Raw genomic sequence first — 22,201 nt, forward strand, 5'->3', positions numbered from 1 at the left:
TGGCTTTGACAAGCACTGTGGCAATTGGACAATTAAAACAGACATGGGGGGGAAAGAAGAACGAACTGGGGAGGAGGGTGGAGAAAACAGAGAAACAATGAATGAATGAAAACCCAAAATCTCTGTAAATGTTCATTAAAACTAATAAAATTTAATAAAAAAAAATTGGGAAGGGTGAAAGCCAGGGGTGTGTCCTATCTCCATACCTTTTCAATCTATATGCAGAACAGATTATCTGGGAGGCTGGGCTCTATGAGGAGAAATATGGCATCAGGATTGGAGGAAGACTCATCAACAATCTGCGTTATACAGATGACACAACCCTTCTTGCTGAAACTGAGGAGGACTTCAAGAGCTTGCTTCAGAAGGTCAAGGACTGTAGCCTTCAATATGGATTGAAGCTCAAAACCAAGAAAACAAAGATTCTCACCACTGGGCCAAATGGCAGCATCATGAGGGATAGTGAAGAGATTGAGATTGTTCACAGCTTTAGTTTGCCTGGCTCCACAATCAACACTCTTGGCACCAGAATCCAGGAAATTAAAAGGCATATTGTGATGGGAAAGTCTGCAATTATAGACCTCTCTAAAGTACTGAAGAACAATGATGTCAGTCTGGAGACTAAGGTGAACCTGATATGAACTTGCTATGCATCAGAAAGCTGGACAATGACTAGGGATGACAGAAGGAGAACTGATGCCTTTGAGTTGTGGTGCTGGAGAAGAGTACTGAATATACCATGGACTGCTAAGAGAACAAACAAGTTCGTCCTGGAGAGGCAAGGATTCTAAAACTTTGCCTGTCATACTTTGGACATGTTGCAAGGAAGGACCAGTTCTTAGAGAGAATTGATTCAGTGACTGGAATATTAGGAGTAGGTGTGTCAGAGACAATAAGATTGGCAAAGGATACAGCAGGGTTTAGGGCTATTGTACATAGGGTTGCTATGAGTCACAAGCAACTCGATGGCAAATAACAACACAACAACAACATGTATAGTTACAGTTGCCCTTAAGATTAGTTAATTCATATATTTACTCAATAATTAAGGAATGCCTCTGATTGCCAAGCACTATGCACAATGCTATGGACACAAAAGAAAACAAGCAAAGTCTCTGCTCTTGTGAAACTTACTTTCTATTAGAGGAAGACTGTCTAGAATCAAATAAGCATACAATATATCAAGTCTGTCCTATAAGGCTTCTATAAGGCAGAATTGATTTGATGGAAATTGGGAAAAGACATCTAATAGTAATGAGATATGAATCTGGAGTTCAGGACACGTCAGGGTGGGAGACCTAAGTTTCAAAATCATACACATGATATGAAATGCCATGGAACTACACAAACTAACTTAAGAAGTGAATGATACAGATAAGACTTCTGAGGACTAAGCCGAAGCATTCCAAATTCAGAAATCTGATCATAAGGAAAAAACAGTGTAGGAGACAAGAAAGTATAGACAATAAACTAGCAATATCCTATGCATGTTGTTATTGTCTCTTCTTACTACCAAATGAAGTACTCTGTACAGAGCAATTTTTCAAAAACACATTAATGGCTTCAAAAGCACTGTTTGGAGAGAAATACAATGGATTATATTACCCTCTATTCTAATAGAGTACATATAAGGTTAGATATGAGTCACCTTCACTTAAATTCTAATTATAATTCACAAAAAGATGTATCAGTTCAAATAATAGGCAGAATTTCCATAATAATCTTTAAAGGAAAGTAAATGAAAGGGGAAAAATGTGAAAACAAAATTTTTTTTCAAGTCCTATAACCACACAGGACATAAGGGAGAAGCAACCTGTGTTCACATTCCAACATCTGGAACTCAACACAAATTTATGTTATGCATAAGATCAAGTGCATCTGTATTTTACAATGTTTACTGAAATTATTTATGCTTAGAATTTAAAATTCTAGGAGAAAAAAAAAATCGTCCCATCTGACTCCTGCTCACAAAATAAATAACCTAGAGCTCATCATATATTTTCTGATAAAGCTTGTAGAACTCTCATACAATTAAAGTAGGCATCTAATATAGCACTATCCAGCATATTAATTTCTGAACATATTCCAATCAAATCATTTTGCATTATATGTGGAAACCTCTTATAATAGGGAGCATCTGTGCGTCTTTGAATGCTTGTGGGATAGGAGACAGGATATAATTTAAAGATGGGAAGGGGTCTGACATCTGACTATAAATAGTTCAGAAAGCAGCCTAACTGATGATGTTATGCAATTGATTAGTAAAATGGTCATCAAGATGAGCAGGAAAATACTTCCCTTTTTTAATTCTTGGAGCAAAGATCTCAAAAACAATTGAACTTATAAGGGCTTTTATCATAATGGTAAAAAAAAAAATCACAGAAATAATGATAGTTGTTGCTAATCTCCCATGAAGGGGGCATGGCTTTTCTTTCATAGACCATGCAGAATAAATGCCATTGACTTAAGTTCTACTTCTTTCGTAACATACTTCAGTAAGGGGGGGAGCAGGGGAAGAAAAGAACATAATTACTGAATAAATAATTTATAGAGTGCTATCAACTGCTGGAAAGATCTCCAAATGGATAGAGAAGCTTAAAAAAAATCATTTACTAAAATGGTAAAACCAGTAAGTCAGCCTTAGCTTAAGAAATAACCAACAATTAGAATAGAATGGTCATACTCTAGGTGAGAGTGGAAAGAACGTGACGTTTATTTCTTTTACTTCTTGAAACTCTTACATGGTAGACAGCCATTTTTAGGTGTCATCAAGCACAGCTAATAGTGGCCCAAAGGCATCAATTCTTCTTCTGTCATCCTTATTCACTGTTCAGTTCTCAGATGTATCGCAAGTGATTGGAAAGATCATCGCCTGAATCAAGTGCTTCTTGGCCCTCAAACTCATTTCACTGCTCCTCAGTAATTTGGAGAGGTCCCTGACTAAAGACTTTCTCAGTACAGTAGGTCTCCTGACATCCTGACTGCTAGTACCAAGGATGTTGACTGTGGATCCAAGTAAGATGAAGTCACTGAGTCATTGACAGTTTTAATTTTTTTCTCCATCTAGCCTGATGTTGCCTATTGGTCCAGTGCGGAGAATTTTTGTTTTCTTGATGTTGGGATGCAATCCATATTGAAGACTGTATTCTTCTGAGAACACTAGAAAACAAAAATGTCTATTTGTGCTTTGTTGACTATATGCAAAGGCACTTGACTGGGTGGATCATAACAAATTATGGCTAATATTGAAAAGAATGGAAATCTCAGAACACTTAATTGTGCTCATGTGAAACCTACATCTAGTCCAAGAGGCTTCTGTGCAACAGAGCAAGGGAAAACATGTGGTTTAAAACTAAGAAAGGTGTGTGCCAGGGTTTTATCCTTTCTCAATATCTATTCAATTATGTATGCTGAGCAAATTATTCAAGAAACTAGACAATGAAGAAGAATGTGGCATCATGATCTAAGGAACACTCTTCAATAAGCTGCGTTATACAGATGACACATGGTGGATACGAGGCAAGGAAAAAGCAACCAAAAGCTTTAAAATAAAACAAACCAACAGCACCAGTTCCAGGCAAAGCATTTGTGGTTACTAGCTCTCCATAGGGATAATAAGGGTTCTTCTAAATGATAAAAATCACTTCTCATTTATTCAAAGCATAATTTCAGTTTGTCAAATATTTTTGGTTCTTCACTTCTCCGTACTTTAAATGACATACTAATTTCCAGGATGACCATAAGAGGCAATGATAGGGAAAAAGGTGAAGGAGAAAGTTCTCCAATATCTGACTCATTATAGTAAAAAGTCTGATTGGGAGGAGACAAATTATTATCTAAAATGAGATTTTTTGATTAGCTACTCATCTTAATTATATATGCACCTCTTCATTCTCGTTACCAAGGAAAAGCTAAGAGTTGACTAGACTCAAATTCAATTATTAAGTCTCTTACCTTATCAAAACCAAATATATAGCTCCCATTAAGGCCAATGTGGTGTGTGATCTTTAATTTCCATACTTAGATATATTTCCCAACAGCAATTTATTTCTTGACCAGAAAGTAATAATAATAGCTCTGATTTTTTAGACATTTAAAACAATAAGATGGAAGTCTTTTTCTAACTAGAAGTTTTTATTTCAAAGATTTTATAGAGTTGGTTTAAAACCAAGCTACTTTTAAAAAAAAAGGAAGTGACTGAAATTAAGAGAGCTTTGAGTAGCACAGTTAAGCTTTCAACTACTAAGTAAAATGTCAGCAATTCAAATCCAACTCAGAAGTTCTCAGAAGAAAATCCTTGCAATCTATTTCCAAAAGTTCACAGCCACTGAAACTCTATAGTGCACCTGACACAACACAGCCCTGAGTCAGAGCTGATTCGATGGCAACTTGTTTGTTTCTTGTGTTTTTTAAAGAACACACAGGAGAAGCCCGAAGAGCCCTGGTGAAGCACTGTGGAGTACACTCAGCTGCTCACTCTAAGTGCTGGTCCAAATCCAGCAAGTTCTCTTCAGGGAAAAAGATGGGCTGTCTTTTCCCAAAAAAAGATTTACAGCCTCAGAAATCCCAAGGAGGGTGGCTAAGAGTTGGAATCAACTTTCTGACACAGGGCTTGATTATTCTGGCTAAGAAGAAGCCTATACAAGGTGACATATGTTGAGTCTAGGAACCTGAGAATGTGTGGTAGTACATTACACCACAAAATTATAAGGCTGGATAATTTTGAAGTCGGCATGAGACAAGTAGAACACTTCTTTGCCTTCTTTGCTTCATAGAAGTCAAGCACACAGACAGATACACAAAAGAAAAACCACTTGTTATCTTGTGAGATTAATTAAAAAAACCCATTGGATTTCTCTTTTTAGTACAATGACATGTTTCCAGGAACCAAATGTAAAACTAATTGTGGTTCTGCTAACAAAATATTTGCTTTATTGTTTGTCTTTTTAGAGATTTATTTTCTTGGCAGGTTTTATTTGGGAATAGATTTTACAAATATGTTTAGGACAAATGGTCAGGCTTTGGAACTTTAAAGAGTGTTGTCAGACACTTAAAAAAAATAGCCACAAGAAAAAAACAAAAAAAAAGAATTCAAATTGTTTCAGGGAAATCAACATTGACAGTTGCTGCCTTCCATAACAGATAAACACATTAGCCAGGCTCTTGCTGTTAAAATAAGAAATCCAAAGTAAATAGCAGTTGTAAAAAGAAGCCTGTATGTAAACTGTACTAGTTCAAATAGTAGTCCATGCCAACCTTCCTTCTGCCTCAAAATCCAGCACAGATGCTTGACTACTAACTGCTAAACAATTTGGAGATAAGTAAAAGGACCCCTTAAGTGGTTTTAATAAGGTAAAACATATTATTACATAACAAATATTAAGAGATCTTTCAAAATGTTGATTAAGTATAGAGTTGACAAAAAAACCTAACATCAGATTCTAGGACATGGCTGGGTTAGAAAGACTGCCAATCTGAGAAAAATTACTATAACCTTAAGTTTTATCATTTCTTTTTTCTTCTAAGTAGATACATCCTCTGGTTATGTATCCCTCCTTTTTTCTCCCATGCTTGCCTCAAAGTTAATGTGATCACCACTGCCTTCATATTTCTTCCATAAGCTGGTACGGTCTAGTTCAAGCCTTTAACACTCTCTACACCAACTAGAGTAATGTCTTCTACTACATGGTCAAAACAGCTCAGAGATCAAGGAGCTCATCAAGATCTCTTGATGCAAGGTTCTAAAATAATGTAATGAACAAAACAGAGAGGCAAGGGATGTAAAGTCCGGAGGGAAGAATGAAATGAAGAAAGGCAGCAGTCAGGCAATCCCTGTGGGGAAGACTAGGAATACGGGGAGGGCTAGCCAGCTAGGAAACTTCTCTCTTGAAGTGGCTTGACTACAGTGCAATTTCTGCTTACAGTTTCTTCGTGAAAAGCTAATGAGAAATAAATCACTTTCCAAAATTAGACAGAAGAATAGCTACTTTGCAAGACTTCATATTAGTAATAATTAATACTCTACTGTGTCTTACAGGATTTTTTACATATATGTAAATTTTATTTCTATTTGATTTGCTGAAGGGGGGAAAAAAGTCTGTGAGGTAGCTATCTCCATCTGATAGATCTGGAAGCCCGTGAAGCAATAATGGCTTCTGGAGTCCCTCCTGTTTACTAAGAGCTGGGGGACTTGGATTCAGATCTAAAGATCTAACAGCAAACCTAACGCGCAGCCTCGTAAGCCCTGTCTAAACATAACCTAGTTGTGTCCAGTCTTCTAATTCCTTTTTTTCCAAGGCTCTCTAGATACGGTCAGACTTGATTTTTAAAAAAGCAATAGGGAAAAATCGATTGAATGGCTCACTTTTCAGAGCTGCATTAACTTTTTTTTCAGTCACTGGGGTACGATTTACTAAATTACCTCTTCCAGAGCACTAAATAGTACCCAAGTGGGTCCAAAGAGTAAACGCACCTCTGAAACGTCAGCCATTTGTTCCTGTCCTCCCCACAGTGCCAGTTGTAATATGTCCCCATTGACGGAAATATTAACCTATTTCCATTAAAAGCACAAGAAAGTATCTAACAATAGATAAAATTAGTATAGTGATGCTTCCCTGGGGGAGGGGAGGCGGGAAGAAGCAAAAAGCTTCTGTAATCCTGCCCAAAATATTGCTGAAAAGTCAACATGTAGTTCATGAGAATATTGGTGTTGATCTATTTTTATCAAGACCTCAAAACAGAACAGAAGATATCAATCCAAAGCTGATCATTTGAGGAGAAACACAAGATAAAAGGGTGGCTAGTTTCATCCTGCACTGCAGTGTTTAAAAAGTTGGCTTAAGCATTTATCACGCTTGTAAAAACAGATACAGAACACAAGCAGCTGTTCTTTCACATATATCATATATCACAGCCTATCCCCTTGCCTGGGGGAAAGAAAATTTCCTTGATTGGCAAATAAGCATATTATTACTTCTAATCTCTATGAAAGTTAAAAGTCTCTGAATGTATTTCTTATGTTGTTTAGGAATAACTATTAAGAGACTTAAAGACACCTTAACAAAGCCCAACTCAAGTTTTCAGAACTGTTAGTCCCTCACCCTTCTGGAAGATGAGTATACAATGAAAATAAGACAACTTTAATTTAAGAATCATCCAGCTTCTAATTAAACTGCCATAGGCAGCTGGTTGGATAAGTTTTAATCAGTTTCAATCACCTATTGATTGGTATACTGAAGCCTAAAAAATTAAAAGTAAAAGACGATTGGGGAATTGCCCCATCTCAGAACAACAGTAGAGGCCTCTGTAAATAACTCCTCTTTTAACCATCAGCTAAATGAACACTTCAATACTGCAGTACAAAGTCTTCTGCAAAATTAACTAACAAGCAGAAATTTATCAGCTTCAGCCAAAATCAATGCTGAAATCAATTTGAACAGTGGTTGTGTCTAAAGGGGCTCATTGGCAATTTCGGGAAATTACACCATGTAAATGCCTGTGCTTTAATTGAACAGTTTCATCAACGAGGCTGTGATTGCTGTCCATTCATTTATTTACTTTCGCAGCAGCTACCATTCTGCAAAGGAATGGCTTTTGTCAGGCTGGAGAGAGGCACTTTATCTTCATTTTGTGTACTTTTGTGCATAACAGACCTCCCAAAACAGGCTTATCATGAGGAGGGTCAAAATAAACCAGGAGAGATTTTTTCTTTTAACACAAGAAGTGAACCACACTCAAGCTACTCTCATAGTTTACACCATCTGCAGAAGTCGTGTTTAAACCCACCAGTAAGAAGGCATCTGACTTAACTTCCCTGCTTATGGTTCTTGTTTATAAGCCTACAAGCTACAGAGCCTATAATTTGGACAACTCATGTCACAGGAGGCAACTGTGTTTTCCTATGACCATTTTATAAGGTGTAGACAGGAAATAAAAAAATGTATTGTGATGGGAATAGAGGTTAGGGACCTCTCTAAAGTACTCAAGAGCAACGGTGTCTCTCTGGAGACTATGGTGCACCTGACACAGGCCATGGTCTTTGCAATCACTTGTTATGCATCAGGGAGTTGGACAATGACTAGGGAGGACAGAAGGAGAATTGATGCCTTTGAGCTGTGGTGCTGGAGAAGAGTATTGAATGTACCATGGACTGCCAAGAAAACAAACAGATTCATCCTGGAGAGGGTTAAACCAAGCAACTCCTCAGAGGCAAGGATTCTGGGGCTTCGTCTGACATACTTTGGGCATGTTGCAAGAAGGGACAGGTCCTTGGAGAGGGACATCATGCTTGGGAGGGTGGAGGGACGGCGCAAGAGGGGAAGATCCTCTATGAGATGGATTGATTCAGTGACGGGTAATCGGGATGGGTGTGTCAGAGGCAGTGCGACTGGCACAGGATAGAGCAAGGTTTAGGGCTGTTGTACATAAAGTCGCTATGAGTCGCAAACTCGACGGCACATAACAACAACAACATGTGCCTGATACAAAAGCAAACAAAGATACAATTGTAGTTTGCTTGTTAGAAGATGGTAACATAGTTTTTTATGCTTTTAGTAGTCTTATCTCTAATCCTCTTCAAATTCTCAAGAAACTCTATTAATTCTTCTATTTTCATTTCTTCATAGGTTACATGAGGATGGCAATGGCCACTCTCCCAAGCAATATCCCAACACAGCTGGATGACAATGCAAAAGAAGTGAGGGCAACCCATTCTGGAAATGAAATCAACTGCTGTGTACTGAGGTAGGCAGGGCCTTGAAAAATTTCCCTTGAGCCTCAAGAAGAGTAGGAAAACGTCTCAATCACCCTACTGAAATGTCTCAATCACCCTACTGTGTCTTGCTACACACACACAGAAAAAAATTATCTACCAAAAAAAGAGTAAAAAGAAAGAAGAAAGAAATAGTATACATTAACTTAACTCAGTACATGTAAAAATTAACTAATTTTTTTACCATATATTGTTTTCTCCAACACTATAAAATTTCACTGGTTATACATTGTCTTGCTGAAACAATATAAAAATATATTTTATTCATAGTTTTTTGAGAACTTAATTATGGTTTAATCAGAGTTTTATGCTTATTGACTAAGTATATTGCTACATTCTTCTGTTACAGTTAGCAGTCATAATACAATCAGTATGTTGGAGAGTCTTACACAATACATATTTTCCAAGTACAGTAAGCTTGTTAAAATGCTATATTGATTGTGCCCCAAAGCAAGTTTTAATTTTGACTGAACATTTTCCATGTCATTATTCAAACTCATAAAACAAAAAAACAGAAACTATGCTTTTAGCAATTTTACGTTCTCTTTCTTCTTTTTTGCAGTATTGACTAAGAAATGTATGAAAATTCCAGGGTCAAGAGAACAAAATAATAGTCACATTTGCCTTTAAAAAGCAAAGTAAAGGCTTTTTTTTTTTTTACCGTGTTATGTTATTTTACCCACAGCCTAAATCTCTATTACTGTTTCCCCCTTTACTTCAGTAACCTGCTCCACAGAGCCAGTGTTAGTGTACAAATCAGAATCTAAACATATTTCACTCCACTAAGGCAGCAATTTAACAGGAACATGGTCTCTTACATCAAAACAACCAACAATGGAGCAAAGAAAAACAACACTATGGTAGAAAGTTATACACAGTAACTGCCTTTTGGACTTTCCAGTGAATTATTTTTCAAAAAAAAGCAATTTAAGTAAATACCCTAGATGCTATGGGATACAAATATTTGCTTGTGCTATATGGCAACCAAGAGACTACAGTTTTCCAATGCATCAAATACTGTAAAAAGCTAAAACCAAACAAAAAAATTAACACGTCTTACAAATCAGGAAATGCATCACCTCCACTAGCACAACCATATAATTAATTTAGGGATACAATTATTAAATTCCAAGTTTCTGATAAGTAAAGAGGCCCAAAGGACAGATCAAATAACAAATTAGACTGCACTAGCTGTCAGCCAAGGAATAGTTGTTTTGGTTTAACAACTACTAAAAAGTCTCTAAAATTAACAAATAGAGATGGTACATCACTGAATTTCAAGGTCATAAATTAATTTCTATCTTATGTCCAACAATAACTTCAGTGGAAAATTATCATTCAGAGCGTGAATGACAAGCCTCAACTTTGGCTTGAGAAGCATTCCAAGTACTGACTTAGGGAAGACTTGGGCTCCAGTCCTGTAAGCACCTTGGGCATGACACTTGATATTCAGTGTTTCTCTTTCTTCCTGGTAAAAAAAAGTGGGTCAGTTTAACCAACTGTGTTTTCTTAGCAAGAACTAGAAGACTCAGGGCAACAATGTTTCTGCACCGCCCTAAAAATCACTACACACCAATCACATTGGCCTATACTGAACACATTTACACCCATTTAGGGCTTTTGCTTAGCCAGGTCTCATCTGCCTAGAAGGATCTTCTCACAGGTTCCCCATGACTAGTTTTTCTTCCTGTCCTTCAGATTTCAGTTCTAACATCACCTCCTCTTATAAGCCTTATCCAAGTGCCTATTTGACATTCCTTATAGCACTTACAAGATATTGTAAATATTCCTGGATTATTCTGTCTTTTTCCTCTGGTGTGAGCTCCAGGAGCATAGGGACCTTATCAGTCTTGTTCACCACCAATCTCATGTGCTTAGGCTAGTCATCACCACACAGTAACAGTCTGTATTTGCTTAGTGAAGAAAAGAATACTCAGTAAGACAAAATTTGAAAGAACAAAAGCCAAACAATATTTGACATGAGACATTTATGATGGCTGAAAGGTAGATTTAGATCTCAAACTTCAGATGAAAGCTTTGCTGTCATCAAATGTCTAAGTAGAGCTTTCTTCCTCAGAGGCTGAATGACAGCCATATTGTTCTACACAAGGTGGAAGATAAGGTCACCACCTCCCAGTGTCACCCAGGGATGGGCACTACGTGTCCTCCACAGAATGTTAAGAATGTACCTCTGCAAGTTAATTCCTGACGTGTTCACAAAGGTTTGGAACTGTGCTGGGCACCAGAAGGACTTGACCAAGGAGACCTAGACATGACTCTCTTTGAGAAAAGACAATCTGTTGGGGCATAACAGTAGGAACAGTGTACTACTCAGTCTAACCAAGAGTAAGACAGAGACTCTCACACACACTCACACAAGCAATTAGAACCTAGACACCAGAACACATAGCAAATCTATTGTTAATTGTAGAGTCTTTCAGAATTTTTTTCCCCTTGAAGAATCCTCTTGATATTATCTTCTTCAGATAAAAGACAGCCAATTCCTTCAACCATCTCTTAACCTCAATACTAGTCCCCCCATAAGGCCTTTTCTGAGTCTTCCAGGTTGGAGCTAAAGTCACCACTACATCCTCAGAACCTGAGCCCTATGTTTTATATGCCTGGATACAGATGTGTATCCCAGACTGCTCAGTCCCCCATGTGCTTGTGGGCAGAACCTCTCCCTTCACCTGAAAGTGAAGAGGGTGAGATGGTCCCCAATCTCCCACACAATGCTCCCACACAGCACATGCTCAGGAGATGGACAAAGAGGACTGACTGCACAGGAACAGAACCTTACACTACTCTCTGCATGCTCCTCTTGGTCTCTCTAAATGCTCCATTGTTGTTTCTAAAATCAGTACCCAGAACTAGGCACATGAATCTAATGGGGATACTGTGGAATGAAGTCAAAGCTAGATGTTACACACTCAGTATCTTCCACCCTATAATCGAAAAATATGCTAATGTTTACCTGTTCACAACCCTTCTGCGGGGACACTAAATTTCTTAATAAAGAAGGCATTTGTATTAGGAAAATAGAGGAAGCAACCTTGCTACTTCAAAACTATTTTTCCCTGAAAGGAGATGGTGCTGAAACACAGTATTCAGCAAATTCTTACTTGAAATATTACGATAATCTATTGATTTTTACCAGACTCAATTGACTGAAAAGTTGTTTGTATAGCAATATTGGCCAAACCAATATACTAGAACAATTCTGTTACCCATAGTAATCAAGTACATTTCTGAAGCATAATTATACTGTCATAAAAATAAAGCCAAGATACCCTTTTCCAAGCAATAAACCAATAGAGGCTATAAAACAGGAAGGAGAAAAAGGCTAAATAAATGATATTTTTAAAAATGAAATTTAGTGTATTTCAAAACCACCACTACCTCCTCTTCCTTCCCTTAAGCCAAGGTTAGCAGAAAATGATCAATACTTCAATCTCAATAAACGATTTCAATAATAGTTAATTCGGGTGGAAACAGAGTTTGAAAGTCTCTGCTCAGCGACCTGTGACTCCCTGTCATGTTGGTTAGATGCCAATGATCCATCACGGCCATAATGGATACGAGCAGGTGTGAAGTTGCAGAGCACAGTGCATGGGGCCTGGGGAGGTAGGAGAAGCAAGCAAGGCGGGAAAGGTGTTGGGGATCACAAGCTCAGGTTCATTCCTTAGATTCCAATCAATACAATACACATCACTGTATGAAACAAACCTCTAACAGTGAATGCTGGCAAAGAAAGGGAGGTAAACATACATAATGAATTTTATTTGACAAATACTTACATTGATTTTTTTGAAGACATATATATCCTTGCTCATCACATGATACTATAATGCAATCTAGCCATATACGAGTGTTTAATTTTGCATTTAGATGATTTGCTTATGTCTTATCTGCTTATTTAAAATATGGTCTTGGGTACAAGAAAAAAGCTCTTCATTTGACTGAAAATTTAAAGTTAAAATAAATCCATCAATCAATCTAGGCCTCAGGCCAACATCAAAGCCACTTAAAAGTGATTCCTGATTTCCTAGAGGTGTTTAGGGGGGAAATGTAAATGAGTGGGTCACAAGCACAATCACTAGGGAAGCTGAGGAGAGATTAACTGCTCCCTCTTTTGGTCTGGCACCTTCAGGTCCGCTGGTGAAAGAGCAAGTTTTCTGAGCACTCTGTGGTTCAATGGGCTCAAGTAGGCCCGGACAATGAGGGCACAGGGCAGGAGAGATTAAGGTTTCACAGAGTCACTATGAGTCATGGCTGATGGGGCAGCACCTAACAACCACAACCACAACTACATAGTTGCCAATATTTTACTATCAAATACCATTTTCAGGATGGTTTTCCCCTCAGCAAGCCTGTGTTTTGAAATATTTCATTTACTAAGCTGCACTGAACTAAGCCATTTGTATATTTTCACATTTTATATAATTACAAGAGCTTCTCATTTTCATGAGATAATTCATGCTACTATAATAAATTCTTATCTTGCCAGCTGCAAATACGGAAAAACAATGTAATGTTATAACTGGCCTGTGCAGCCACATCATAGGGGCTTATGTACCAATTTACCATCCCTGAAGACCACCTCCACTCCACTGTACAGCAAAGACCTTCTTAAAAAAAAATAAAATTATTATTATTTTTGTGTGTATGTACCGTCAAATCAAATCTGACTGGCACAGGAGGAGATTGCCCCTCCTTCTTCAGCAGAGCATCTGGTGGATTCAAACCACGTATCTCTGGGATTGCAGTGCAGCTTCTTGCTCAAAGACCTCCTTTTTTTTTTTACAATTTCTTTTAATTATTATTATTAAATTTTATTAGTTTTAATGAACATTTACAGAGATTTTGGGTTTTCATTCATTCATTGTTGCACTGTTTTCTCCACCCTCCTCCCCAGTTCGTTCTTCTTCCCCCTCCCAATGTCTGTTTTAATTGTCCAACTGCCACAGTGCTTGTCAAAGCCAGTTCTGATTAATCTCCTTTGTCAGTGTGTGCCTTGCCATTCCCTATCACTCCTCCCTGAGAGAGACTTCACCCTGATTCATAAGGAAAAGGGGATGGCGTATTCTCTTAGCTACTTCCTGCTGAAAAGGGACGCTGTGGTCAAAGACCTCTTAAAATAGATAAAAACAACAGAAAGAGGAAGAGATTAACATCTTTGACAATGACCACAGCTTTCTTCTTCTTGTGTGTCTATTGTTGGGTGCTGTCCTGTGGATTCTGACTTACAAGGACCACAGGCGACACAGTACAACACTCCTCTTAGAAGGTTTCCTGGGTTGTAATCTTTATAGAAAGGATCACCAGGTCTTCTCCTTGCAGAGCAACTAGGTGGGTTTAAACTGTCAACCTATCTATCTCTTAAGTGTCCAAACATTTATGTTCAACTAATCTCTTAAATAATGGTTTTATGGTCAACCTTCAAAACACCATGTAGACAGCATATACTCTAACCATTATATCACTGAGAAATTCTACCCTATATCCAGGTTAGACTCTTAATTATACTGTAAGAAGCAATTAAAGAGAGAAAATTCATTATCGTTTTCAAATATGTAGACAATAAATACACAGGAAAGAAGCCTATCATTTGAGTTTTATTTTGACTGATTTGTGTCTTTGACTAATTTTTATCAACAAAAAAGGATAAAAGATTACTCTTAAGTGTTTGTTGACTGTATGAGTTAAATATGACTTGATTTCTGGACTCAAATTTGGAGTAGCTTCATCAAAAAATACTCTGAGGAAGGAAAGAGCTTTAGTGGCTAGCTTTCAGAATCAGAGAATTTTAAGCAGACAGTGTTACCAAATAATTGGGTCTGTTAATTATTTCACTTCAGTGTGACATACTAACCAAAGAAAGAGGACATTAACTGAGTCAAAGGATACTGAGCATTCAGTTTTAGAATCAGAAAGAAAATCTCTGATCCGTTCAGATACATGTCCTTTGGAAATTCTTGCTATCTCAAAGTTCGTAATCTAAAATGATTATGCAGGTTGCTTTTATCTCCAAAACTGGCCAGTTTTCTATGGAGAGGATCTCATTAAAGGACACTACTAAGCCTGACTGAAAGAAAAACCCAACTATCATTTGCCTCATTTTCATTTCCGAGAGTAACTAGTAAGCATCTATGTATTCTATCCTTGAGTCTGTTCAGGATACTCTAGAAAAGACAGTGAACCCTGAATAACTGTGAGAAACAACACTGCCCTGGGGACTGCCCAAAACCCTGCTAACCCGTTGCACTGCCAATAGAACAAGAAGAGAGGTCTTGGAGAAAGTGCAACCAGAGAACCTGAAGGCAAAGATAGTGATGCTTTGCCACACATATTTTGAACATGTTGTTAGAAGAGATTATTCCTTGGGAAGGGGCATCATGCTTGGAAAGGCAGAGGCCAGTGAAGAAGAGGAAGACTCTCAACAAGATGGACTGATAGAATGCAGCAATGGACTCCAATGTGTTGAGGACAGTAAGGACGGCCCAGGATAGAACAAAGCTTATACTGGCTTATAGGGACGCTATGAATCTTATTCAATTTGATGGTATTGAACAACAATATGGTATATTTGATATTCTTCACCATTCAATTCTTTGGTCTTCTTTATTCACTGCCCAATGTTCACATGCAGACAAAGTCAATGAAAATACTTTGGTTCGAGTCAGGCTCACCTTAGTCCTTAAACTGCCATCCCTGGTATTTAGGATTTTTAAAAGTCCCCACCAGTGAAGGTATGTGATGCAATGTGATTTGTCTCTTTTTTTCTTTTATTGTGATTTGAGTAAAAGTTTAAAAATTAAACTGATTTTTCATTCAGTCATTCTTATAATGAGTGAAAGGGAAAATATACAAACAGATAAATGACTGACCAATTTTAATCAATTACATAAGCTAATTTTAATTGACAATTTCTTTCTTGACTACTGTTTCCATGGGTGTAGATTATGGACCTAAGCAAATTTAAACACTTGACAACTTCAATCTTTTCTCCATTTACCATGTTCCATTTACCTAATGGTCCATTTATGAGAATTTTTGTCTTCTTTAAACTTAGTTATAATTCATACTGAAAACCATAGTCTTTGGTCTTTTTCAATAAATGCTTTCAGTCCTCCTTCAGCAAGCAACTATATATGATATGTGCCATTACGATTGTAATTTTATTCAGTGGCAGACTCAGTTCTCAAACTAAAGAATCCCCACAATTAAACACAACATATGTCATTCTCTTTTTATTTTCTCAACGTTTTTGAAATTCACTATGAATCTCTCAGAGAGAAAAAGAGTAAGATTCTTTCCTAAATTAATTTTTTAGCATCTAGAAATACCTTGGGTAATGATACAATAATGAAAGTGCATTCTTCTTCTTCCTTGGTTTGAGGTATATTTAATCTACAGTATTTCTTTTATGATCCATTAATCCAAATTAGTAATCCAGGGAATATCAATTTAGCTTTACCTACCTAGATTACTATCACAATAAAGAGAACAACTAAGCAGAATCCCTATTACCATTTGATTTAAGTAACTGTGGCCAGAATTCCATATTACAGAAATGCAGAGAACATCTAAAGTTAAAGGATGAAAATATGGCCAACTATTAAATAATAAATATTGCACTTACACACTGCATTATATCCTCTGAAATTCATAACAGCCTATCAAGTGAAGCAAATAGGATGTTAAGTATTAAACTTTTGCTTTGCATTTATTAGCTTTATTACTCTTTATAAGAAAAAATTAAATAGGCCCATTAGCCAGTTTTGTTACCAGTGAGTGGATTTTTCAATATTTTTCATCTAGTTTATGTAGCATATCCTGTAACGTAATCATTTTGTTTGAAAAACCACAATTTTTATAGTCAACACCATTAAGGTAAACTTAGTGTAGGAGAAATGCAATCAAAACATATCAAGCACTTAGTTTTATAGAGACTTTGGTAAAGTAGATTCTCACTTCTTTATGATTATGGCATTTCTTTGCTGATCTAAAAGCCAGCAATACAAAAATACCAATATAAGTTGAAGCCCAGGTTGAGGTAAAGGCCCATGATCAATAACAAGTAGTCATGCAACTTGGAGTCTTCATATTACATAGTCAACAACATAAACTGAATTAAAAATAAGAAATTTACTATATAAAGTACTAGAATGATCATGATATTGCCACTCATCATTCCTAAGTAACTACTGTCAAGAATCTACTAAATCTTACAATGTTTATACAGAGCATTAACAATAGCAGCTAAATAAAGTTTTAGGATGAGCTGCTAATGTCACCATGTTGTTGTTGTTGTTGTTATTTGCCGTCGAGTTGCTTGCGACTCATAGAGACCCTATGTACAACAGTCCTAAACTCTGCTCTGTCCTGTGCCAATTTCACTGTCTCTGACATACCTAGCCAATTACCCCAGCCACTGAATCAATCCACCTCATAGAGGGTCTTCTTCTCCTGCACTGTCCCTCCACCCTCCCAAGCATGATGTCCCTCTCCAAGGACCTCTCCCTCCTTACAACATATCCAAAGTATGTCAGATGAAACCTCAGAATCCTTGCCTCCAAGGAGCAGCCTGGTTTAACCCTCTCCAGAATGAGCCTGTTTGTTTTCTTAGCAGTCCATGGTACATTCAATACTCTTCTCCAGCACCACAGCTCAAAGGCATAAATTTTTCCTTCTATCCTCCCCAGTTATTGTCCAGCTCTCTGATGCATAGCAAGTGATTGCAAAGACCATGGCCTGTATCAGATGCACCTTAGTCTCCAGAGTGACACCATTGCTCTTCAGTACCCTGGAGAGGAGAGGTCTCTAATAGCAGACTTCCAGCATATTTTAGCCTCAGAAACTCAATGGAGGGTTGGCATGAGTTGGAAGTGATATGAGGCAGTGAGTTTTTGGTTTTCATCAGCATGAGAGCAACGGCAAGAAGGAAGTGTGAGGCCCTGGATACCTCTCCCCAGGGAATCCAAAGGAAGTCAATCACAGTGCAAATGCTCCTTTCCGTTTTAAGTGTATCTGAACCCAAGAACTTCAAACTAGGGTACAAATTTCATTCAGGTAAGAGTAAGAAGGAGAAGACCAAGACAGAGAGCTGCTACTTACAGTGAAATAAGAGGACTACATGGAAGGATGGTTAGTATGGTGTATGGGAGATAAGAAGTAGCCTCAAAACACATAGACACATTAGGCATCAAACGTTTTAAGGGGAAAGTCCAAGAATCATGATAGAAACCTGTAACTTTTATAATGATTTGTAATAGTTATCTGAAGGAAAAATAACCCAAATATATATAAGTTCTCAAAGGACCAGATGTGGGAGAAAACGCATATATCCTAGCTTTATCTATAGAGAGGGCTGAAGCCCTGGATGGGTGACTGGACTAGCTGATTCTATGGAATTTTCGAACCCTGAGAAATTCAGTTCTATCTCAAGGCTGCATGTGTGGGGATGTTCTAGGGTTTTAGAATATTATCTTTCACAGTCATGAGGAAATTTCTGCCTATGTGCATGTGTATATTCAGAATTAGGAAGATCAGTAATCAATTAGAAAATAATTTTTTCTTGTAAAACTTTGCAAAATATATTACAATATACAGTAATATTAATGTTAAAATATTACAGGTAGAAACACAATCACAATGTGAGGCAGGGTTAGTGTATACATGGAAAATGGCTCTCTGGAGGAAAGCTTTATTACTCCCTCGAGGCTTTCTTACAGAGTATGGATTTTTTAATTCCTAGTGGAATATTTTTCATACACCATTGCAGACTATTAAGTACTAGATATTACATTATGTAGTTTAAACTTTGCACTACTGCATGAGAAAGACTTTCCTGTTGAGAGAACTATCTTTTACTGTTAGCATTTTTTTAATATGAAAATGAATATACTCCTTTAGGGTAAGATCACTGCAACCGAATTTGGGAGAACTTTATAACTTAACATATTCATCAATGTGTAGAAATGCTCTCAGGGGAGCAGGGGGAGGAGAGAAGGAAATATAACAGGAAGAAGGCTTTTTAATAACTTCTAGAGTCGAACAGGGTGGAGCGACAGTATTTAAAAGGTTTGACTTCCATTGGGAATAGCTGTAAATAGTCAGAGGACTAGTATAGGGTGCTAGGAAGTTAAAAAAAATAGTGTTAAAGAGTAAAGATGCATTAAACTTCAGGCCATTCAAGGGATACTTGCTTATGGTAGACTATTAACTGCTCTCCCAGGAGAGATTCAGATTCGGAAATATTAAAAAGGCAATATAAATGCACTTTTCCAAGCAATTCCTGAGAAAATAAATGCCTTGTAGAATTTTGAAGTCAAATGTAAAAATAAAGTCCAAGAGCTGGTGGTCATTTAAAAGTGTGCCACAGAGAACTTGAGCACCCTTAAACTTGAAATCCAGCATTTTGGCAAAAGTGGATACAAAGTTTAAACAAAATTGACTACTCACTTGTAGACTGTGCCTCCGTTGCCATGGCCAAGGGTGTCTCGATATCGTATGTCTTGTTCATTCATCTCCACAAGAAAGAAAGAAAAACAAAAAGGGTGTCATGCTGTGGATGGAAATGTCAAGGAAAAGCAACTCTGGGCCATAAACAACAAACAGTCTGGGTCATTTCAAGTTCAGCTGCAAGAATGAGAAGATCAATACAACATTTGCTGTCCAATTTATAAAAGACGATACCAAGGGACAAAGTGATGGAAAGTTTAATGACAATTTGTTTGCCTGGGTCATTTCATTAAAGTTTGATAAAAGGTGTCAAAATGGAATGATATAACATAGCTCAAAAGGGTCAGGTCAGAGATACCAATAAGAAAACAGACTCCAGGACTGCACACAGCCAATGCCAAACAGCATCACACGTAACCAAAGCCAAACTTGGGAGGACAACACGTAGGCACAGACATGCTTCCAGGGATCTCCCACACAATGTGTAAATAAATCAGCTCTGGAAACCCCTGAGGTGACCCTCTCATTAACATTCCACAAATTAACTCAGAGATGTTTAGGATTTTCCTAGGGCAGATTTCAGTTTTTCTTTGCAAATGATGAATTTGTGTGCAGTCTTAACTAAGCAGAAATCAAAGTAGGAAAAAAAATTATAAAAGTATTCCAAGACAATATTTTAAAATGCACACAGGCAAACAGTATAATATACAAGAGGGAAATACATATACACTATATAGTTTTACCCACTAAAGTCATTGTTATAATTTGAAAATGCATTCATGCTTTTCAACATTTTATAAAACCTATTATGCCACAGGTCTACTTTTATATATATCATAAATTATAAGTAAATTATTTTAGAGCCTCCAAAACAATGTTTTGGAGTTTTAAAGAACTCTCCAAATAATTATTTATCAAATTATTTTCACACTAGTCAGATTCTCTTTGATACATTCAGTAATTTTCTACAAATTGGCCTGGTTGCTTAAAAATTAACTGCCAAGCTTATTCACTAAGTGGATTCAATAAAGGTACTATTTTCCATATAGCTAAAGCTTGGGAAATGTCATACTAAGCCCTGGAAAAAAGAAAATCAATTTCCAGGGAATTGCACTGCCTTGCATGGGCAGGAAATGGATTGAGTTTTTAATTCAGCATCACTTGAAAAAAATAGTTTGCTTTCAGACGATTACAGTAAAGCCTTAAATATTTGGCTCCACTTTAAACTTCTACCAACTGAATAACGGCTTCATTTATCAAGGGAAATATTTTTCTTTTATACATTCCTGAGGTTGAAGCTTCAGAGAGCTGTGATAATTAGGAATACAGTGCAGGTAACAGAAACAGCTCCCTTCCCAAGCCATTTTGCCAATCCTTAAGAAGGATATTGACAGATTAATGTATAAAGGCCAATTCAGGACCCAATTTAATTGTAGTACAAACTGATTGATGCCGTTTACAATCAGCTAATTACTATATTTAGGATCAGTGGGGAAATGACAGACAAATCTTAAAAACTGGCAACTACTTTTCCATTTGAAGGAAATTCTGTTCTTCACTATTTTTCTATTACCACTATCTCCATATTAGTAATACAAACTCAAAACCATATTTTAATCTTATTTAAAAAGGAAAATAAACCCTCCACCTCATTATTCTGAACCAAATAATGATAATGCAAGCAAACATTTTTAAATGGCATAAAGAAAAGCAGCATATCAAGTGACTTGAGCTGTTAAACAAGCAGAGTTACTACTTGGTTTACTCTGATCAATGAGTATGTGGAGTTTGTAAACAGAAGCATCTGTTGGCAAGTACACCTAAGCTAATTGCTTTAAAACATTTCTCCAGGTAGTTTAAACATGCCTCCAATAACCCACTTTGTACTACTAACTTGACTAACAAGCAGTACCCTTATCACGGCTCAAAATAAATTTCTAAGAAAGAGATATATCACTAATGTAAGTTCACAAATTCCAAACTAGAGGCATTATTTAAGTGTGAGACTTAAGGTCAACTGCTTCAAATTCTAGGGCCTAGGTTTTGAAGCAGCTACAGTCTGATGCCAGGCTGCCTTCATCACCCTATCAAGCCCTCCCTACAGCCCTGGCGTATCCAATACACATTAAGAATACTCACTAAACTGTAGAGAACAATTTCACATTTTTTCAATCAAAGATTGTGCTCCTAGCTACAATCTGCTTCTCTCCCAACCCTACAGCACCTTCCTACAGAAGCAAAGCTTCTTTTCAAATGGGATTCCTGACAGGAACAGAGTATCCAGTTCACTACAGATTAATAAGTAAGTAAAAGTAAGCCCATGGTTACCGTGTGGTAGCTCCGTCTCTGAAAACCACCCCATCGAATCACCTTATACATGGGCCAGTGATACATGGACATAGCTTTAGGAGTCTGAAGACAAAATGGTCGATCTGGCATGCTTCTGAGCATGTCTAATTTGAACACTGCAGTCTTCTTACCTTAACAGCCACTGGGTAGGAAGAAGAAGAGGAGCAGCTATCCACCCAACCCAGGGGGGAGGAGGAAAACTCAACCAACCAACCATAACCTAAGATGTTGCCACTGAGTCAATTCTGATTCATAGTGACTCTAGGGTAGAAGACAGGCCTATGGGGTGGTCAGGCTGTAAGTCTGACATTTGTCTCCTTCGTGAATGGCCAAACTTCAGGTTGGTAGCTGAGCAGGTGACCACTGCGCCACCTGGACTCCTTCCTGGAACTGTTACCATCAAAAATAATCAGGGGATATACTAAGCTCTTTGGCGGGAAAGTGTGTATGTGTGTGTACGTGTACTTATGTGTGTGGAAACACTGTAAGCAAACCCGTCAAAGGGGAAATATCAGGAAAGAAATTTTAATTTCTCACTTGTGAGGAATATTTCAAGACATCTCCAGAGTACTGAAGATCAACAGTGTCAGGCTGGAAACTGACCCGGGCCATGGTCTT

The 22,201-nt window shown here is 37.4% G+C and overlaps 1 protein-coding gene across 2 annotated transcripts in view; it reads right to left on the reverse strand.

The window, feature by feature from the left end:
- Window positions 1–22,201, reverse strand: part of MAP2K5 (mitogen-activated protein kinase kinase 5) — a 393,759-nt gene that overhangs the window by 251,032 nt on the left and 120,526 nt on the right. For both annotated transcript variants that reach the window (XM_006886624.1, XM_006886625.1), the window contains exon 8: window positions 19,235–19,299. In XM_006886624.1, coding sequence (XP_006886686.1) covers window positions 19,235–19,299 — 65 coding nt within the window. The remainder of the gene's footprint in view (window positions 1–19,234; window positions 19,300–22,201) is intronic.

This window comes from Elephantulus edwardii, unplaced genomic scaffold (assembly GCF_000299155.1).
Source record: "Elephantulus edwardii isolate Elephantulus edwardi_28Jun2011 unplaced genomic scaffold, EleEdw1.0 scaffold00050, whole genome shotgun sequence".
Classification (NCBI taxonomy): domain Eukaryota; kingdom Metazoa; phylum Chordata; class Mammalia; order Macroscelidea; family Macroscelididae; genus Elephantulus; species Elephantulus edwardii.